This window comes from Jaculus jaculus, chromosome 9 (assembly GCF_020740685.1).
Source record: "Jaculus jaculus isolate mJacJac1 chromosome 9, mJacJac1.mat.Y.cur, whole genome shotgun sequence".
NCBI classification, from domain to species: Eukaryota; Metazoa; Chordata; class Mammalia; order Rodentia; family Dipodidae; genus Jaculus; species Jaculus jaculus.
In genome coordinates, this window is record NC_059110.1 from 6,877,412 (window position 1) to 6,900,272 (window position 22,861).

Consider the following 22,861-nt stretch of genomic DNA (forward strand, 5'->3'; position numbering starts at 1 on the left):
CTAATTCTTTTTTTTCTTAATTTTTTTTTTGTTTATTTATTTGAGAGAGACAGAGAGGGACAGAAAGAGGCAGATAGAGAGAGGGAGAGAGAATGGGCGCGCCAGGAATTCCAGCCTCTGCAAACGAACTCCAGGCGCATGCGCCCCCTTGTGCATCTGGCTAACATGGGTCCTGGGGAGTCGAGCCTCAAACCGGGTCCTTAGGCTTCACAAGCAAGCGCTTAACCACTAGGCCATCTCTCCAGCCCTGATTAATTCTTTTATTTTCCCTCAATTTTTATTAACATTTTCCATGATTATAAAAAGTACCCCATGGTAATATCCTCCCTCTCCACCCCCCCCCACTTTCCCTTTTGAAATTCCATTCTCCATCATATCCCCTCCCCATCTCAATCAGTCTATCTTTTATTTTGATGTCATGGTCTTTTCCTCCTCTTATAAAATTTGATTAATTCTAAGAAGTGTCTCAAAACACTTAGGTACCAATATGCAATTATGAATCACACACTGGCTTGAAATCCTGACTCAGCACTGAGGCTGCTGCACAGATGTCACTTGTTCCAGAAGTCTTCCTACCAGGCCTTCTCAATGCTCCCTTGTGTGCACCTCAGTGTCTCCATCACCCCCACACGTGTGCTGTCCTCCCCCTCAGAGATGGGCCCGTGTCTTACTCAGCATCTAAAGTAGGACATTCCTGTGGAGTCACTCAAATTCTGATTCAGTGGAAAGAATGAAGGAGAAAGAAGAGCAGAATGGCAGGGAAGGACAAAAAAGAGGAGAAAATATGGAAGAAAAAGAGGATAAGGGGGAAAAACGGGAGGGAGGCTAAAAAGCAACCACACAAACTACAGCAGCAGCCCACAGAGTGAGAAAAGAGAAGGACTACAAAGACAGGCAGAGCAGACATGCAGGCATAGTGGCTGGAGGAAATGTAAGTCTCAAGGTCCTAAAAATGGGTCATTAATTAATAAAATTATATAAACAACTTAAAATTTTAATTTTACTTTAAGACTTAAAGCAAAGAAAAAAGAAGTACAGGGAGAAGTTTTTGGTTTTCAGTAACCTGCACGCACTGCGCAGGTCGAGACCCAATGATCATGCATCCAGCAAGTAAAAGAGCCACCCTGGAGCTCAGGCAACCTGGCAACCATGTCTGTGCTCCTGTCTACCTTAATATGCAGCTATGTTCTGGGCGAGAATGAGTTCTCAGGGGCAACTGGGCCATTACAACAGACTCCACATTATTATAACACGAAGACGCCCGCTTGCCTCACATGGGGGCTTCATTACCATTTTTCCTTGCTATTTAAGAACAAAATTGCTGGCAGGAAATGATTCACTAGACAGCACACACGTGAAGTTGCTTCTACTCATACCTCACTGGGACACTGAAGGTAGAAAGCCCTAGGGGTGCTCAACAACGAAGGGGTGACAATGAGGATGCAGCTGCAGACGACCCCGCAGCCAGAGACACCAGAGCAGGGTTATTCTGCGGCACAAGGAGCTCACTGACGCTCAGTAAAGAAGCTGGTCACGGGCTCAGTGGTTAAGGCACTTGCCTGTGAAGCCTAAGGACTCAGCTTGACGCCCCAGAACCCACGAAAGCAAAAGCACAGGGCGATGCATGGCACAGGTGGCACATGAGCACAAGGCGGCACACACAAGTGGCGTGTGGCATTTGTCTGCAGTGGCTAAGGCCCTGGCATGCTGGTTCTTTCTCTCTCTCTCCCTCTCTCTAATCAAAAAGAAAAGGAAAAAAGAGAAGGCAGTCACCAAACAGCAAACGCAGCATGGCAGCATAAGCACTTGCAGGAGACTCAGGCCACGATGGTAACAGAACTGACTTCCGTGCGCTACATCCAGGACCGCTTTTTTGTTTTGTCTGGAGTAATGGGAGCCATCTACCTTGCATGTAGCCACTTTGGGTTGGTTAAACAACTGACCTCTTCTACTGCATCAAAAGTCACAACTCAGGACAGACCTTTCTTGATTTGAGTAATCATTTGTGTCTTTTACTAACAATACTGCTAACAGTAATAATTCAAAAATAACCAAAGGCAAAAAGAAACATGAACTGGAATTTTAAAATTAAAGGAACTACTAACCATTGAAGAAAAGGCCATCAATGAGCCGGAGAGATTGCTCAGTGGTTAAGGTGCTTGCCTGAAAAGCATAATCTGGGTTTCCTTCCCCAGTACCCACGTAAAGCCAGATGCACAAAGTGGTGCATGCATCTGGAGTTCATTTGCAGTAGATGAAGGTCCTGGCATGCCCATTCTGTCTCTCTTTTCTTTTTTGAGGTAGGATCTCACTCTAGCCCAGGCTGACCTGGAATTCACTAAGGAGTCTCAGGGTGGCCTAGAACTCACAGCGATCCTCCTACCTCTGCCTCCCGAGTGCTGGGATTAAAGGCGTGCGCCACCATGCCCGGGTGTCTCTCTTTTCTTTGTCTCTCTGCTTACACATAAATAAAAATATAAAATAAAATAAAAATGTTTTTAAAAGATTGTCAATAGCTGCACGTCACATAAAGATGATGAATTAAAACTGTCAAGCCTTCCATATGTACCCTTTTGTTTGTAATCTTTTTTTATGAGAAAGAGAAAAAAACGGGTGCACCAGGGCCTCTAGCCACACTGCAAAAGAACTCCAGATGCGTGTGCCCCTTATGTGCAGGTGCAACCTTGCATGTTTACGTCACCTTGTGCACCTGGCTTACGCAGGACCTGGAGGGTGGAACATGGGTCCTTAGGCTTTGCAGAGACATGCCATAACCATTAATCCATCTCTCCAGCCCCCATGTGTACCTGTTTAAGTTGAAAGACACACCTTTCAAACTAGACCGGCAGGCCGGCCTCCCAACATTACTCCGTTTGCTTGACATACGCTTCATCTGCCGAGGTGTGCTGGGGGGTGAGGTGCCATAAACATGCTCTGGGTTTGCTTCATCAGAGAAGTCCTCAGGATCAGATTCCGGATTCTTGCAAGCTGAACCTTCCAGCTTGCACTCCTGCCTATGAAAGATGGTAAGTAGAAAAAAAAAAATGTTTAGTAGCATATTAACTACATTCAAAATTAAATGACTTCAACTTTTCTTAAAGAATTCTTTGTGAAGCTTTCTCTCCATGTGTCTCCTCAGCACTGTAGCCTGTCTCCTGTCTTCACATGCAGAGAGTCACACGAACTTTTCTTCACTCTAAGGGAGCAATGGCTGGGGCAGCTCTTAATGGTCACTCTTAACATGAGCTGCCAGGAGTGTAACAGGGTATAGTCAGCATGTCTTTCTGATGTCTTCAGAACCCTTTCTACCTTCACGAGTTTTAGACTGAAGACTGTGGATTAGGGAAAACTCGGTCAAGGACTAGAAATTACAAATCAGAGACAGAGCTAAGAATGGACTTAGGTGCTAGCTCCTGACAAACTTAACTGATGACTGGGCAAGTTCAATCCTGCCCCTGGCCTCCAGGGCAGTCCTTGCCCACCCCCACCCCACCCTGTCTCTTTCTGAAGAGCAGACTGAGCAGAAGGCAGGACAGGATAGCCATGAGCAGCACAGTGCCACACAGCACTGCCACAGAGAGCAGCATGGCTCCATTGTGCCCTGCTCTCTAACAAGAACTACATCCCAGAAAGCAGAAAGCACTGCAGAGCGACCAGACACTCTGAGCTGCTTAAAGATGGTTACGAGAGTAAATGTGCATGTTTTAAAACTTTTTTTTAAATTGGGAGCTACTATCTTAAAAAGAAAAAAAGATCCTGTTTCAGAAAATAAATTGAGGGGAGCCATTCTCAGGTGAGGGGGTTAGAAAAGAAGGCTACTGTTCATGATGAAGACACGCCTCATCACTGTCAGACACAATTCCACATTAACCTAGCCTCTGAAAACACTGCCTATCAATTCTCTGCTACCACCAATTTCTCAATCACTTTTAGATAAAGCTCTATTCTTTTATGAAAGTGGCAAAATAAAATTTCATACAAAGAGAGAGTAAATATAATCTAAGGCATCAAGCTAGAAGGAACTAATAAATAAATGCTTTCCAAAGATCATTAGTTTATCTCACCCTGAATATTCTCTCTAAAATACACTTGATACATGATTAAATAAACATAATTCAAAATCATATACAGTATATAGTTTTCTTCCTGGTAATTTTCATCAGGATATAAAAATCAAAGCTAATTCAAAATCATGAAGAAAATAAAAAGTGGTCTAAGACATGTGATGCCATTATTAAACCTGATAAACTTTAATAGGGAAACCCTTGAAAATCAGAACTTCTGCATAATTACACATTTATGGTGTTGAAATTTATTTTTAAGATTCCATCAGAGGTTCAGAAGTGATTTCTTACTCCTGTACCTTATCAGACTGCCCGAGGTCTTTATGGATTGTCAACACACTCCCAAACATGTCTACACAGTAACTTATGCAAGCTAAGTGGCCTGAACCCGAGTAAATTTAGAATAAGTTTTTACTGCACCTTAACTAGTAATACAGTTACAAGTCAGGTCTCATAAAGCCATGCAACAAATACGATGACTTATACAAAAACCTGAAACTCCTTATCTACCCTGCTGTATTCAGTGAACATGGCTGACTTGGCTGGTTAATAACATGCTACACGTGCCATGGTCATTTCTTTCTTTCCCACATGTTTCAGTGATTAATAGCAATGGCTGTGGGTTGAGGATACAGCATGTGTGAGACTCTGGTTTTGACTCACCTACAAACAAAATCAACAATGATTCTGGAGTGAGTTACAGTGTGGGTTTTGGGGACCTGTGGATGGGTTTATGTTCACATCCTGACTGTACTGTCAACTAGCTTGTGGGACTTGAAAAACTAAACCTATTCCCTTTCCCCTTTGTATATATAGTGAAGACAATACTTGGTCTCCACCGCTGGGAGGACTAAACCCAGTCATGTGTCAGGCAGTAGAGAGGGCTCACTGAGTAACACCGCTCCTCACAGGCCTCAGGCCTCAACGTGCTTCCTCACCATCTACGCACAGGGAGTTCTAAGTTCAGCTTCTCCACTGTAACAAATCCACAGAGTACTGAAAGCCATTCTTATATCTTTTCAGTTCTTTCCAATACAGTATTATAAGGTTTTTGCTTTTATTTAATTTGCCCAATAATATACCTACAGTAAATGGCAAGGAAAACTGTATTTTACTATCACCAGTATTATATCTCCTACTACAAAGCACAGAACATTCACAAGTATTCAGAACATTTCCATGATGAGGCATTTTATATATTAGAACAGAAATCACCAAAAAACCACAGTACATTTGATCAATTGATATATCAAAGCCAGATAGCAGAAATACAAGGATGAACAGAAAAATGGAGTTAGATGTAAAATAGCAAATAAAAACTCATTCAGAATATGTTCTCTGGTAGACAGAAGGTGACTTTAGAAGCCAGGCACAATCTCAACCCTCCTCAGCGGGTGAAGCATTACCTATCCTCCTGAAACAAATAAGGAGGCAAGTTAGAAGCTATAAGGTCTTCATTCTGAAAAAAAAAAAAAAAAAACCATTAAGAAAATTTAGTTTTCAAGTTCCTTTTGTCAAAAAAGAAAAAAAAAATCAAACAAAAACTTGGGCTCAAAATAGCTCAGTGGTTAAAGGCACTTGCTTTCAAACCCTGACATCGCAGGTTTGATTCCCCAGTGCCCACATAAGGCCAGATGCACAAAGTGGTACATGTATATGGAGTTTGTTTGCAGTGGCAGAAGGCCCTTTACACCCATATTCTCTTTCTGTCTGCCTCTTTGTCTCTGTCTTTCTCATAGACAAATAAATACATTTTTAAATCAAACAAAAATTGTATAAATAAAGGTTATACAAAATTGTAAAAGTCTGTTTTACTACTGCCTTGCACACAGCGTGGCTGGGTGAGTTTGGGCTGAAGAGGGTTCTCTGACAATGGACTGGCAGCCCAAGTCTCCGTGGTGAAAATGCCAAGTTCCTTGAGGACAGTCAGAAAGACATAAAAGACAAGCAGAAGTCATTTTACCGAAACAGTGACTAAACGCCCTTGTCTGACCATGTGCCACGGCACTGAGTCCTGTGCTTTATGCAGGCAGTGTAAGAAAGCTATGGAAGGGTGGCCTCTCATGAAGACACTAACTGGAGGGAGCACCAAGAGATCTGCGGTCTGCTTTTTTGTTTTCCCACACATGGAAAAATGTGCTTGCACACCTCAAGTGCAGATGAGTTAGTTCTTCGAATAATTCCACAGAAGCTGACAATCTCATTTACAAATCTGGCACCTACTACAAAACAAAGTCACTGATCAGAGTCCTATCTTCACATAGTCATAATAAGCTACTGACTTCAAAGTGTTTCCGAAATACTTAGTTATTCTAACTGCAAGCATTAAAGACACCCTGAGACAGGGAGGAAGGCTATGAGAACGGTGAAGGAAGACAACGCACCCTCACAACGCGAGCGAGGGGACCACATGCCGTGTGGCGCGGCGGCCGTGGTGCTCACAGCTTGGCCCGAGCATCCCGTGATGGTGAAGTTTTGCTCTTTCGGGGAATTGACCTAACTTAGGAAAGATGGGTTCATGCTGGTTAGGAATGTTATTGCTGTACTTTCCACCTAAGCAACTTAGTAACTTAATTACAAATCAGAAAAAAAAAAATGCATCACTTAAAGAATTTTTTTAAAGCATAGCATCCAATAAATAAAATCCAGATGTCTGCCATCCTGCCAAAACTTCCCAATATGACAAATAGAAAGCTAACAGAAGACTAGAAATGACTCAAATAGAATGTTCAAAGATGAAATTTATACCTGAGTAAAAAATACCTTTTGGGAGTTGTTGGTCAGGGAGGCCCATGAAGCCCCCAAAACAAAACAGGCTACTGCCAGTGCTCTTGGAACTCCACCAGAATTAGAACCTAAGGCCCGACTGCTGTAGTAGCTCATGCTTGGGCTGCGTGACAAGGAGATATCCAGCTCGTACTGAGCTGAAGGCCTCCTGCTGCTGGCTGCCTGCCATAATGCTAGAAAGTGCTATGCAGCCTGCAGGGAAGAAAAGTCAGTAAGTCTTAAGCAACAGTGTACCCTGCAAACTACACAGCCAGCTATCCAGGCAAACTGAGGCCACTGTGCAATAGTGACAGAGCTGTAACAGGCTAACCAATTGCTCTGATAGGATTTGAGGCCTGCTCCTCAGGGAATTGGTGCCTGGTACTGAAAACCCAGTCCAAAGTCTATGACCTGGAAGCACACGAGCCCTAGAAGAAAAGTCAGTATTGTTGTTTGACCGAATGAGTATGCAGACTGCCCATTCTTTAGTAAGCTAAATGCTCACAGAATAAGCTGCTGTCACTTCTGATCACAGAAACTTCTTTTCACAGATGGCAGTGACTACTGGAGAGACTCAAAACTCACCAAAGTGCTGAGAAGAGACAGTGGAGTGTTCAGCACTAGGTGAGACATCTCTATCACACCTCCAAGGTTCAGGGACCATCGCAGAAGAGGTGGCAGGAAGAATGTAAGAACCAGAGGATGGGGAAGACTGCCTTGAATGTTGTATTCTGGACATGAGGTGAGTGTTACATTCATGACCTCACAGCAGCTGTCATTACCTGCACAATATTGGGCCCAACAACATGTTGTCGTGGATGATGAAGGCAAAAAAAAAAAAAAAAAAAATCAAAATTGTGAAAATAGAGGCACTGGCTGGAAGAAAGAAGGGGTTCAGTGGAAGGAATATGGGAAAATGAATAATAGGAGGGGATGAACAAACTCCATTATGTGCATATATAAAAAGTACATAAATAAAATATAAAAATCACCAATAAAAAGTTTTTTAAAGCCAGGCGTGGTGGCACACGCCTTTAATCCCAGCACTCGGGAGGCAGAGGTAGGAGGATTGCCGTGAGTTCGAGGCCACCCTGAGACAACATAGTGAGTTCCAGGTCAGCCTGAGTTAGAGTGAGACCCTACCTCGAAAAACAAACCAAAACAAACAAACAAAAAAAACATTTGGAATAACAATAGATTCAATGTGACAGAGGAAAATATCAGTGGACAACAGACACCATCCAAGTGACATCAGCGAGGAAACCCTGGGAGTACGGTGAGGGATGTAGCGCCCTCAGGGCGGCATCAAGCAGTCCAGCGTGCACGTGCCAGAGCCCACAACCAGAGACAAGAGGCATAAAAAAAAAAACACTGAAAAACACAGGCTCATTTTTGTTAAATATTAATAAAACCAGAAGAGCACAGAGCAAACAAACTCAGAGAACTCCTAGCAGAAAGAACCATAAAGAAAATCAGCAGCTAAATTCTTAAAGTCAGGGATAAAGAGAACAGTTTAAACACAGCTAAAAAAAACAACTTGAGCCTTTGCTCAGGTGTAATACATAACAAGAGAAAGATGTCAAGGAAAGGTTTAGTTTTCTTTAAAAACATGTATACACAAAATCTGGGAAATTAAATACTAGGGATAAGTTCGAAAGAACCAGCATCATTTTAATTAACTAACCGTAAGCCTCCCAAACCTCCTTTCGTTAACAGCTCATGTGAGATGAGCTAATGTGGTCAGTTGGCTGGTTTGAACGTTATATGGATACCAATTATTTTGGGTAGGAAAGTAGTACCAGGTCAACATTAGTTGCCCTGAAATATTTGCCTTATTTGTGTTTAAAAACATACAAATGTGAGATGTCTTTCTCATAGTAAACTTCTGACAGTCACATAAATAAATGGTTCTCTCTTTTAACATAAAATCCTGCTAACTATTATCCACTTTCTGCTAGAATCTGCTGTATCTTGAACTCAATCTAAGGAGATGACTAGAACTTTTAAATGAAAATTGTATGGAAAGAAAACAAGACAAAACATCAGGTACCTTGGGACTAAACAGCTCCGCTGTGACATACAAGGTACCCACAAGGGGCTAGAGCAGCTCTCTGGAAAGCAGAGCCACACTGGGTAGCTAAGAGTATATGTAGTTCTTGCTTCACATTAGGCAAGTCCACATGCCTGTGGTCCTGCAAAAGCCTTCACAATGTGAACTGCATTAAAAACTCTGCAGCAATCTTAGAAATAAAGGCTTCAAAAGAACCCAGGTTCAATTGCTCAGTACCTATATAAAGCCAGATGCATAAGGTATGCATCTGGATTTCATTTGTAACAGCTAGAGGCTCTGGCGTGCCCATTCTTTATGTGCTTGCAAATAAATAAAAAATAATAAGAATAATAATTGAGCATTTATCATCCAGCCTCTAGGTAAACTGCCAAGCCTGTTTTCCCAGCATTTATTCCCTGTCATTGCCACTGGTTCCAGGCATGCAGCCTTGGCACACCTACCTACCCTTGGTATTTTTCAAGACAGTCAAATCTTTCCATTTTTTAACTAAAATTCATGTTTATCTTAAACACAGGTAATTTTGGAAAAGCATGGTTTTCTTCCCATCTAGCAACTAGAGCTGAAGCTTTCAGCACAGAGCATCTGTCCCTCAGTGCCAGCCAGGCCCCTGTGGGCTATGTGCTCAGAAATGACTTGGGGAATGAATGACAACCTGTAAGTTAAATAATTTTTTCTGGCAATTCAGATTTAGTCGTTATTCAAATTCTATTAAAATGCATTTTATCACAGTTAGATTACATATTTTTTTAAATTTTTTATTTATTTATTTGAGAGCGACAGACACAGAGAGAAAGACAGATAGAGGGAGAGAGAGAAAATGGGTGCGCCAGGGCTTCCAGCCTCTGCAAATGAACTCCAGACGCGTGTGCCCCCTTGTGCATTTGGCTAACGTGGGACCTGGGGAACCGAGCCTCGAACCGGGGTCCTTAGGCTTCACAGGCAAGCGCTTAACCACTAAGCCATCTCTCCAGCCCAGATTACATATTTTATTTTTTTATTTGAGAGCGACAGACACAGAGAGAAAGACAGATAGAGGGAGAGAGAGAGAATGGGCGTGCCAGGGCTTCCAGCCTCTGCAAACGAACTCCAGACGCATGCGCCCCCCTGTGCATCTGGCTAACGTGGGACCTGGGGAACCAAGCCTCGAACTGGGGTCCTTAGGCTTCACAGGCAAGCGCTTAACCACTAAGCCATCTCTCCAGCCCAGATTACATATTTTTAAAGGCTATAGACTTACAACTTTTGCAAGCAGTGCTTAAGTGATACTGGACCAGGGGTGCCAATGTCTATCTGCTGACCAAATGGCAGCAATGAGAGGTCAGCATTAATGAACTAACATGGCCTTAAATCCCTGTGCTCTACAGTTACTAGTAAGAATACAGGGGCTGGAGAGATGGCTTAGCGGTTAAGCGCTTGCCTGTGAAGCCTAAGGACCCCGGTTCAAGGCTGAATTCCCCAGGTCCCACGTTAGCCAGATGCACAAGGGGGCGTACGCGTCTGGAGTTCGTTTGCAGAGGCTGGAAGCCCTGGCGCGCCCATTCTCTTTCTCTCCCTCGGTCTTTCTGTGTCTGTCTCTCTCAAATAAATAAATAAATAAAAATTAAAAAAAAAAAAAAGAATACAGGCTTTCAAGTTTTAATCAGATTATTAGGTTTTCTTATAGAACACAGATCTTCTGATCCAATGCCATGAGAACCTATGGTTGGCCAGCTATGGAATAAAGGCATTGAAAAGGAAAGATGCAAATACAAGTTTAACATAGGCAGCATAAGCTATAAATGTGGTAGCTTTAGTCCTTGCCTCTTGGTAGCCACACCTTGTATTATCAATAGTCCTCTGATCTGGGTGACCCTGTGACTGCTTTAAGGCACTGGACAGAGCAAAAGCAGCCCTGGGCCATCTCTGATGAAAGCCTTTGTGGTGCGCACTACCCAGTGAGAGGAAAAGTGCCACCAGGCAAGAAGCCCGAGCCAGCAGGGAGGCTGCAGGGGAGCTCCAGGCAGCCCCCACCTGCTGGCCGGTGAGAGAAGCTACTTGGGATCTTCCAGCTGTCTCAGTTCCACAGCAACACACAAGGAACAGAAAAGCCACTCAAAAACAAGGACAGGTAGCAGATGGTTGTGGTTTTAAGCCATTAAGCTTTGGCACAGTTTGTTAATTATAACAGATAACATCCATACATCCAAGCCTTAGAGCACTTTATTTTTACTTTAAACCCATGAATGAGCTTTCACTGGTGGCCACTATGATGACAGCCACCGCCCTATCTTTCACTGTTAAGTGACAAGCCAACTTCATGGCATAGCAGATGCACAATGATGCCTCCACAATCTCCACGTTCATTTTTTACTGTTTTGATTTTGGTTTAGATTTTTCAGACAGGGTGCCACTTTAGCCCAGGCTGACTTCGAACTTTTGGCCTGTGCCCCAGGTTGGCTTTGAACTTACGGCACTCCTACTACCTCAGCCTCCCAAGTGCTGAGACTAAAATTGTGCTCCACAATGCCGGAACTATTTTCTAGTCCTTTAAAACAAAATGAGAATTTAAGTACTTTGTCTTTACAGTTTATTTATTTGAGAAAGAGAAAGAGGCACAGAAAGAGAGAGAGAGAGAGAGAGAGAGAGAGAGAGAGAGAGAGAGAGCCACTGCAAACGAATTCCAGATGCATGAGACCCCTCTGCATCTGGCTTACATGGGCCCTGGAGAATCGCACTGGGATCCTTTGGCTTTGCAGGCAAACACATTAACCGTTAAGCCATCTCTCCAGCCCAAGAATTTAAACACTTTGTAAGCAATTTTTCAGGATTGTCATGATTTTCTTTCCAACAGAAGAATGGTTAATGGTTCTCTCCTATATCTTATCGATGTGCTATTTCTACACATCACTCACCTACATTAATTTTGCACAGAGAACTTCAAATTCATTTATATAGAAACTACAGTTCTTGCTGGACAAGGGAGTACCTGCCTATAATTCCAGCACCCAGGAGGAAGAGGCAGGGGATCACCATAACTTCAAAGCCAGCATGGACTACATAATGAGAGTTCCAAACTAGCCAGGGCTATGTAGTAAGACCCTTTCTCAAAGCCAAGTAAGCAGCCAGACCTGGGGGCACATGCCTATAATTCCAGCACTTGTGAGATGGAGACAGAAGGATCAGTCAGGGCCAGCCTTGGCTAGCTGAGGCCATCTCAAAAATACACCGAAATAAAATAAAGTCCAAACAGATTCAGGAAGAAACTAGGACTTCGTGCTAAGTAAGCATCTGGTTCAACTAGTGGGAACAGAAAATTGTGGGCATTCTAGGAGCAGTCCCCAAGCCCTAAGCGGTCACTGCTACGGGCATCTCCTTTACGTTACACAGAAGAAACAGTTCCTTATCAAGGAGAGGAGCCTCTCTCCACCCCTTATGTACAAATTACATTTTTAGTGACTTACTTCCAAGGGGTATAGAAAGAAAGAGAAGGAAGATGGGGAGGAATGTGACCAACTCTATACAAGACAGGTGGTCAAAGCTCACATTGTCACTGATGATGCACACTGACACACGCCCTGGACATAGCATGACTGCCACAAAATAACAATGACAAAGTACTTCAGCCCTGTGGTCTTTCTTCTTCTCTCCCCTGACCAACAAAAACCCTTGAGAACATTGTATGTGAGCTACTTTTCTTGTTGTTGAGACAAAAAAAACCAACAAAGCAACTTAAGGAAAGAGAGTTGAGAGGTCCAGTCCATCACTGGGGTGGGCTCAGGTGGCTCAGCCGTACTGCGCAGGTCTGCGGGCAGGAAGCAGGAGGGCCGAATGCTGGTGGATCAGCTCACTCTCCCCTCCTCTGCGGCCCTTTACTCCATGACCCAGCCCGTGGAATGATGCTGCCCACAGGAGGGTTGGGTCTTCCTACCTCAACTAACCCAATCTAGAAATTCCCTCACAATCTTGTCCAGAGATTTGTGTTCTAGGTGATTCCAGATCCAATCAAGCTGACAGTGGAGGGGAACCATCACAGTGCCCGATCAGTACCCGTGTGATCAGAGCCTGAGAAACCCAACCACAAAGAGGAAGCTAAGGGGACAAGACTCATGAGGTGCCTGTGGGGGGATCCAGAAACAAGAAAAGGAAAGCAAGGGCAAACAAATGAAATCTAAACCAAGTACTAACATAAGTAATAATAATACTCCAGCACTGGTCAGCTTGTTACTAGCTAGCAATAGAGCCAACTAGGCATAGGACCAGTGGCAACCCTGAACTGCCTGTGCAACTCCTCACGTCTGACAGTATTCCAATTAAAGGTTTGCTTTACGGTAAGTTGTATTACACTGCACTGCATGCAACAGTTCATGGAAATACTGGATAAATCTGGTCGTGCCATATGGGCACAAAACTAAAAACCAAAATAAGAGCCAGGAAGTGGTGGTATATGCCTATAAATCTAGCACTCAGGAGATTGAGGACCTAATCACAAATTCAAGGCCAACCTAGACTCCAAAGTAAGTTGGAGGCCAGCCTGGGCTATATAACAAAGTCCTATTTCACAAAAGAAAAAATAAAATTAATTATACAATTAAGCAATTCTTTGTAAATGCAACTGATAATTTTTTAAGTTCTAATAGGCTGGAGAGAGCTTAGCAGTCAAGGCACTTGCCTGCAAAGCCAAAGGACCCTGGTTCAATTCCCCAGGACCCATGTAAGCCAGATGCACAGGTAGATGCACATGCGTCTGGAGTTCGTCTGCAGTGGCTGGAAGCCCTGGTGCGCTCACTCTCTTTATCTGTCTGTCTCTTCCTCTATCTCTCAAATACATATATACATATACATATACATACATACATACATACATACATACATACATATATATATATGTATATATATATATTTTAAAAGCTCAAAGAAGTAGGTGAAGAGGTGCCATTTAAAAGTTACTCTCGGGGGCTGGAGAGATGGCTTAGCGGTTAAGCGCTTGCCTGTGAAGCCTAAGGACCCCGGTTCGAGGCTCGGTTCCCCAGGTCCCACGTTAGCCAGATGCACAAGGGGGCGCACGCGTCTGGAGTGCGTTTGCAGAGGCTGGAAGCCCTGGCGCGCCCATTCTCTCTCTCCCTCTATCTGTCTTTCTCTCTGTGTCTGTCGCTCTCAAATAAATAAATAAATAATTAAAAAAAAAAAAAAGTTACTCTCAGGCACACTTTCCTGTTGCCCACCTGACGTGGGCCAGGGGGTGATGTCCACCCTCTGCTCATGCCATTGCTTACCCCTGCCATCATGGAGCTTCCCTTTTAGTCTGTAAGCCAAAATAAAACTTTTTTTCCCCACAAAAAAGTTACTTCCAAATTGAGAAATATTAAAATACAGCTCCAGAGTCTTCTAGAAGCTCTGACCAGAGGGTCAGAGAAAGGTGTGAAGGCATTAGCAGAGCCTCCACTCCTGAGCCAGAGCCACACACATTCTGAGCAACAGGCTCAGCCGGGCCGGGGCCGCAGCCTGACGAGCAGCTAGTCTGCACCCGCTGGGTGGGCACCAGGGCGCTTCCAGGAGGAGGGAGGAGGCACAACGCTGAGGGGAGGCATGTGTGCAGTCCCGCACAGTGTGGTATTTAAAGGACTTCAGGAGTCCCTCAATATTATAGCTGTTTTCTATGTACGGCAAACGTATTCAGGCTTCCCACAGTTACCTCATGATAGTTTCCTTTTTAAATAACTAAGAGAATGGTATTAACAACAGTAAAAGGACAGCAGAGTACAAAGGGGACCAAAGACTGCCACACCATGACAGTTACCCTCCACTGTCACTCTATACACTCCAACAGATAGATTATGAAAATGCAAAATTAAGTCAGTGGTCAAAACTAATAAAACAGAACTTATATTCTTGTTTTTGATCTGCAATTGGTTACACAGTAAGGAAACAGTTTTATTTTAATAGTGCAATTGCTACCATTAGCGAGTAAGTGTTGATCTAAATACCATATGAGTGAGTTCAATTTTTACCACAGCCTTATGGGGCCATTTTAAGGAAGGACTCTACCCAGGACAACAATTTGTACTGACTCCTTGAGGCGTGCAGAGCAAAGCCCTGCTCCCGACCAGGCACTGAGCACCTTACTAATGTCACCTCACTGGGTTGACTCTAAACCCTACAATCCCACCTCTGGTAAAGCGTTAGGCTCAATGATCATTAAAACTTCTTTATCCGCGCCGGGCGTGGTAGTGCACAACTTTAATCCCAGCACCTAGGAGGATTGCTGTGAGTTTGAGGCCACCCTGAGACTCCATAGTGAATTCCAGGTTAGCCTGGGCTAAAGTGAGACCCTACCTCGAAAAACCAAAAGAAAAACCTTCTTTATCCATATGGTATAACAATGGAGAAACCTAGCTTGGCTTTAATTTAGATGGGGGAGGGGGCTTGCCTGTCAGATAAAAGGCCTACCTCTAATGGTCTTCTTCATACAGTACTTACCTTTCCTCTGTGAATTACACTGTCTTACAGGAATGTGAATTAATGGCACCTTTAATAGCACACCCATGTCATAAGGCTGGCATCCCAGCACATTTCATAAGAGCCTGTATTTACTTCTAAAAGACATAAAGCTAGCCCTAGATGAATAGAAAAACAGGCTTTGAAGTTCTGCATTAATAACTTCTCTCTTGAAAATAGGATTTTATGTAAGAGATAAATGGTTCTAACCTTTTTTTTTGGGGGGGGGGGTTTGAGGTAGAGTCTCACTCTAGCCCAGGCTGACCTGGAATTCACTATATGGTCTCAGGGTGGCCTTGAAATCAGTGATCCTCCTACCTCTGCCTCCCAAGTGCTGAATTAAAGGCGTGAGTCACCACATTCAGCAAACTTATTTTTCATTCATTTTTGCTGTTTCTTGGGCTATATTTGCTGAATGATTTACACACTGAGCTGCATACCTCACCGTGCGTGCACTGTGTTGACTACAGTTCACTCGCCTCATTCCACATGGACAGGGCCTGGCCAAGAGGGCTACGAGCTGGACAAGAGTAACCTGCCTGCCTTTATGGAGCTCCAATGCACACAGAAGCAGTCACTATAGTTACACGGTCAAAAAGAGAGTCCAAGCGGGGACTTGGATTATGAAGGCAGACCACAAGGACAGAGGCCAGGACAAAAGTGCCACCAGAGGATCCAGCCTGGAGAACGCTTCTCCACCAGGCATGTCAACGGGGACTTGACCGTTCCGAAGGTGTGAGGAGCACTGAGACAAAGCGCTGCAGCCGGGGAAAGGGGGCTCTCTGGAGAACCTGGAGGGAGGCCGGGACCCTGCCAGCGCACTCACAAGTAGCAGCAGACAGTGTGCTCACCGGAGGCCACTGCCACTGCCACACATGTGAGCTTGCTGCCTGCTGCCTTCCTCCAGCAGACGACATGCAGACGGCTAACACTGTTTTGGGGTTTTTCTCACGAGGCTTCTCAACTACAGCATGCGTGGCTTAACTCATAGGGTACATCGCGACAGGTGTATCCTGGGCCATTTTCTCACCGGGTGAACATCAGAGGGCCAGTCATTCGCCTGGCCTGATGCTATCACTGCTCTCACGACACACACAGGACAACCAGCATGGAAGTCACTCCAAGTGACTGAGTGTCCTACCCATCAACACCACATACATTCTCAGGAAAGAAATACTTTTCAACATACAATTCACAGGCAGAAAGTATAGGTAATGTGAAAGAGCAGTCAGTCTATCAAAGCAGCCTTCCTTTCTATCTCCACCGAGGGCACAAGAATCCCTAAGACTGCATGCAAATGTACCAGGGCATATGCACTTTGCTAACCATAGTGCACAGTTTCATTCATTACATTCTCAAATGTAGCCTGTGGCCTGAAAGGGTTAAGAAGTACAGCATACATATAATATTTGCCACACAGTTAGCGAGACTCTTCTCAAATTTCTCATCTCAACATGCATGAGACACTCCAAGGACACATGTCAGATGTGTGAGTCATTCAGAGGTGACAGTCACACTGCAAGGTTGCTACCCCCATCAGCTAAGCACAGAGAGCCACCCTCCACTCACATGCCCAGGCTTTCCTCAAAACTGACTTTAAAATCACAGCATCGTCAAGCTCTCTGGACAAGATAATTTTCAATGTTTTATGACACTGTTACTTTCATGACTGGAATGTCTGGTCTTCTGCACACCCTATAAAGGTACTAATTAAAATAAATTGGCATTTAATTAACCAACAGTTAATTTAAAAACAATTATAACAATCCCTAGTGGTTCATAACAAGGCTACGACTAAGTAGGACAAAGGCAGATCTCTGTAGAGAAAAGGATAAGTAAGCATGGAAGAGACGAGCTGGAGAGCGAACAAAGAGGAAGCCTTCTGCAACACAACTCTACAGGTAAGAAAGCACAAAGACAACATTGTTAACTAGGTCCAGACAGACAAATGGGTGGAAGCGACGGAGGAACAGGAGACACAAGCAGATGTCACTGGGCCAGTGTCAGCCTGCCTGGGACAAAGCTCCACAAGTCTGATTTCCAGTACTTGTCCAGCTGCACACCACCACTCTTTTTGTCCTCCCTCCTGTTCTTCGATCCCACCTTCCAAACTCAACCACGCTGACTGCCCAGTCTGTCCCCCAGGCCACCAATGCTCCGGTCCCTTTCTTCATGTCCGCTGTCTGTATTATGCTCGGCAGTTTCCACTGCTCTGTTCCCAAGTTCACTGCTTTAGTGTCTGCTGGGCGGATGAGGCTGACAGGCTGTGGTCACTTCAGGCACATGTAGCCTCACCTTCAAAAGTTCCATGAGCGCTGGGAGGTACCTTAGCGGTTAAGGCGCTTGCCTGAAAAACCAAAGGATCAAGGTTCAATTCCCCAGGACCCACGTAAACCAAATGCATAAGGTGGCGCATGCATCTGGGGTTCATTTGCAGCGTCTGGAGGTCCTGGCATGCCCATTCTCTCTCTCTCTGCTTCTTTCTCTCCATCTCAAATAAATAAGTAAAAATAAAATACTTTTTTAAAAAACTCCATGAGGATTATTTTGTGTATTCTTCACTTCTATCTAATAGTCATATCTTCCTTTAAGAGGATTACAATTACCTAATAACTGTGTGCAGCTTCCATTACTGTTCCACGCCTACGTTCAGTGCCCTGGCTGCAGATCCTCTCCTGGGAGTGTCGTATTTTAAAATTTGGTTTTACTGAATCTATGATTTTGTTGTTGTTTTGAGGAAAGATTTCACTATAGCCCAGGTTGGCCTTGAATTCACAGTGATCCTCCTACCTCAACATACCCAGTTTTGTTTTGTTTTGTTTTTTGTTGGTGGGGGGTGGTTGGTTGAGACAGGGTCTTGATATGCAGCCCAGTATGGCCTAAGACTCGTGATCTTTCTTTCTTAGCCTCCCAAGTGCTGAGATGGCAACCACACACTGGTGATGAATGGATACAGAACATTATGGACTTTGTTATCATTTGGATTTGAATTTTACTGTGCTCCTTTAAAGAGTATTAAAATTGAAATAGAGAGTAGCTGCTAAATTACGTCCAACTCTTTCCTTCTTCTCAAGACTTGCTTTTAAGCCTGATTAAGGTTAATTCCATAGAAGCCTTTCTACAGGAATAGTGTGGCCCCACTGCTACACTATGAAGCTTGCAGGTCTACTGATGGTCTAAGTGGCCGAGGAATGAGCACAACAACAATTTTCCACATCGAACACCTGGGCCCACATGTCTGCTACCCATGTGAGCTCTGGGAGCCTTTCTACTCAAAAGAGCCTTGGTGGCTCGGAGCCCAGTACTGGGGTGTGTTACTCACTCAAGGTTCAAGGGGATCTTACCCCAAGTACCGCAGCTCTTCTACACTGCTCCTCTCCAGGGATCTCCCTTCAACTTCCAACGCCTCTACTCCGCTTGCTCTGGAATTCCAAATTTTTCCTGCTCCTCATTAGGAAAAAAAGCACCCAGGAACAAAGAGCCAGGCTAGTCCTAAGGCACATCACACCTGGTCACAGTCATGTCACCTGTCACCCAGCGTCTGTAAGAATTCTCTATACTAGTGCTAAGACACACCACACCTGGTCACAGTCATGTCACCTGTCACCCAGCGTCTGTAAGAATTCTCTATACTAGTGCTAAGACACACCACACCTGGTCACAGTCATGTCACCTGTCACCCAGCGTCTGTAAGAATTCTCTATACTAGTGCTAAGACACACCACACCTGGTCACAGTCATGTCACCTGTCACCCAGCGTCTGTAAGAATTCTCTATACTAGTGCTAAGACACACCACACCTGGTCACACAGTCATGTCACCTGTCACCCAGCGTCTGTAACTTTTTTAAACAAGATAATAAAATAGCTGGGCGCAGTGTTGCACGCCTTTAATCCCAGAACTCGGGAGGCAGAGGTAGGAGGATTGCCATGAGTTCAAGGCCACCCTGAGACTCCATAGTGAATTCCAGGTCAGCCTGGGCTAGAGTGAAACCCTATCTCAAGAAACAAAACAAAAAAAGATAATAAAATGCCTAAAACTTGTAATTTAATAAACAAAGCTAATATCATTTAAGATATCCAAATTTATTTTAAAAAGTGACTTATCTCTTAAGTACAAATGGTACCAGAAGACAAAATAAATAATCCTTTTCAGTAGTCTGTGTGCTTATCGCAAAAACACTAAGTAGTTCTAATTACTCTCTGAAAATTCAATTATAGTAATATACTCATTCCCTATACAGTAAATTGAACTATAAGTTTAAATATTGCTTTGTGGCTTATACCATGTTGATTAATCATTAAGACATTTGCATTCTGTTTTCATGTACAATTCTTTACTCAGCATACACAAGAACTTTACTAGGACAGCACACTTCCATGATACACATTATAAATGGAAACTTTACTAGTTAGGGCAAGATTTGTACTCATGCTGTTCCATCCTTCTCCTGTAACCTCCAATTCTAGTTACAGTAGCAATGGCCCAGATATGCTTCTGACAGTACAGAATTCCAACAGACACACTAAAATTAGTACAAGTTTCTAGCACCATAATTCAAATAATGACTTCCTTGCCCATTCTTTGGGAAAAAAAAAAAAACACAATAGCAGTAACTCTGGCAAACCTTTTCAGATTCTGAAAACTTAATCTGAAAATCCACTATCAGGCCAGCTGGACTTGAAAGGAAGGAAGGTAATCTTTTTTGTGTAGTTTTGTGTACTTTTTATGAGAGAGAGAGAAAGAATTGGCACATTAGGGCCTCCAGCCACTACAACACAACTCCAGACACATGTGTCATCTTGTGACTGTGTCATCTTGTGTGTCTGGCTTTCATGGGACCTGAAGAGTTCAACATGAGTCCTCCGGCTTTGCAGGCAAGTGCCTCAACCACCTCTCCAGCCCCAAAGTAAAAACTATGGTAACCTTATTTAGACTAAAGCAAGGGGAAAGAGGCATCTTTATGGCAGATTCTACATGAACTCTCATGTAGATTTCTTGCTCAGTAAGAAAGCTTTCTCCAGATACAAGCCTTAACCTAAATGCTTCTGCCTTTTACTAGTTCACTTGTTCTCAGAAAATGAGAGCACATAGAGGTTGCAATGAAAAGGGTGTTAGAAACAGCAAAGCCACTGGCAAAGCATGCTTATGAAAACTGACCAGACTCCAGATACCTATGCACTGTCTACTCCATGCATAATTACCAGGGTAAGATTGACAGTGATTAACACCTGCACTGCAGGCCTTCTAATAACTTACAGTAAGTAGATTTTTCAAGAAAACAAATATGAAATTATTTCCCATAATTTTATTTGTTAGCACTGCTCAGCTTTAAAGAAATAAAAGGGAACAGAAAGACTTAAAACTATGTGAACTCTTAGAAGTTCAATATTTAAAAACCTCAGCCCTATTGAAAGTTAAACTGGGGCTGGAGAGATGGCTTAGTGGTTAAGTGCTTGCCTGTGAAGCCTAAGGACCCCAGTTCAAGGCTCGATTCCCCAGGACCCACTTAAGCCAGATGCACAAGGCGGCGCATGCATCTGGAGTTTGTCTGCAGTGGCTGGAGGCCCTGGCATGCCCATTCTCTCTCTCTTTCTGCCTCTTTTTCTCTGTCTGTTACTCTCAAATAAATAAAAATAGGGCAGGAGAGCTGGCTTAGCGGTTAAGCACTTGCCTGTGAAGCCTAAGGACCCCAGTTCAAGGCATGATTCCCCAGGACCCATGTTTGCCAGATGCACAAGGAGGCGCACGCATCTGGAGTTCGTTTGCAGTGGCTAGAAGCCCTGGCGCGCCCATTCTCCTCTTTCTTTCTCTCTTTCTCTCTGCCTCTTTCTCTCTCTGTCACTCTCAAATAAATAAATAAATAAAATAAAAAACAAATAAATAAAAATAAACAAAAATAATTTTTTTAAAGTCCCAAGGTACCAACAAGAAAATGAGGAGACAAACACAAAAAGACAATTCACAGAATAATTTAAATAACAATATCTCTGGAAAACTGTTCTACCTATGGTAGTAACCAGACACTAAGTTAAAACAAGACAGCTCGTTCTGGCTAATTAGCAAACAGTTCTTAGTGTTTAAAAAAACTACAGATTACAGTATGGAGAGCACTACATGAGACCCGCAAGTCTACATAACCTTTCCAAAAGAACGAGTGACCTACTAAAGTCCCAGCAAAATTGTGCCCAAGTTACTGCAGTGTTACATAGAAAAATAAAACAGAGTAATAACGAAAATGGCTATTTTTGCTTATAATGTAAAAGTTCACCATAAGTTCAGATAAAACTATTGTGACCAGCTTAACCTAAAGGACCTCTGTCATCCCTGTATAAATTCAGGGCAATTAGTCATCTTTCTTGTGATCACTCCTATTGTTGCAAAACAAAACAAACAAGCAAACAAAAAACAAACTATTATCTAAAACTCTGGCATTTATGTCTGAAGAGGTAGTGCAGAAAATGGAAAAGCAGACTTTGTATCATAGTAACCATGGACCTGAGGCCTGGCTCCAAGTAGTACGCAGTGCTAAAACATCCTAAGACGCCACACTTCTCTGAACAGAAGCTGAGACTTTCAGTCCGTGGCAGTGACTCTACCAAACATGACTCTGCTGCTATGACAACACGTGTACAAGGCAGATCTCAACGCACTGGCGTTTCTGCGCTAAACCAGTTGTCAATCTCCAGACCTCACCTCTTCTCAGTAAGTCATAAAGTCCCTAACGTACGGCAGGCTTTCTACTTGCTTTATCATAAAGGCACGCTATCTGGCTGGAGGAGGAGAAGAGATCCAGTCATGGCAAAGCAGGAGCTCCAGAAAAGAGGGAAAGGCACATGGCACAGGAGAACCAACGGTGGCAAAGGCTGCAGGAAAGGGAGCAGAAGCCTGGGAGCCGGGTGCCTGGCACGGTGGAGACTGAACCTGCGAGGCGGGGCTCAGAAGCCCGGCCAGCATGGACCTTGAGCTTGAACACGTCTCCAGTTTGGCTTTCTGTAAGCCAAGGCCGCCTCATCAGCAATGTGGCCTCCCAGTGATGTTCCTGAACTGTGTAATTCTAGCTACGTCCAAGGGTGGAGAGATCTTGTGCAGAAAGCACTCTGGGCTGGTCACTGGCCAGCAGCACACCACAACAGCCACCCGATGTCCCAGAGCTGCAGGGAAGCAGGGAGGGGACAGGAAACGTGGATGAAGTGGGCATGTGGGTGGGTAGGAGACCTTAGAGGAAGGAGGGCCGGGACAGCTGCCACTGATTACAAGCCAGGGCAGATAAGGGCTGGAAGTGTCCCTCAGCACACACCTGTATCATTGTTTCCTGGTAAGCGGCAGACACTCAAAGGATCTAGGAAGCCTGGACAAGGTCACAGAAGGCTCAGCCCTGGGGCACATGCTTCCTCACAACTGTTTCTGCCATTTTCAAAGTATTCTTTTTCCAAATTACTTCTGACATCTACTCCTATAGAAAAATAAGTGTAGTAACTTCTAA

The 22,861-nt window shown here is 43.9% G+C and overlaps 1 protein-coding gene across 5 annotated transcripts in view; it reads right to left on the reverse strand.

Moving 5' to 3' along the window:
• Positions 1-22,861, reverse strand: part of Map3k4 (mitogen-activated protein kinase kinase kinase 4) — a 117,343-nt gene that overhangs the window by 74,307 nt on the left and 20,175 nt on the right. For 3 of the 5 annotated variants that reach the window (XM_045158196.1, XM_045158194.1, XM_045158195.1), the window contains exon 2: positions 2,830-3,014. In XM_045158196.1, coding sequence (XP_045014131.1) covers positions 2,830-3,014 — 185 coding nt within the window. Of the gene's footprint in view, positions 1-2,807; positions 3,015-5,470; positions 5,492-22,861 lie in introns of those variants that run through there. The other 2 variants (XM_045158198.1, XM_045158197.1) reach the window with 2 other exon arrangements.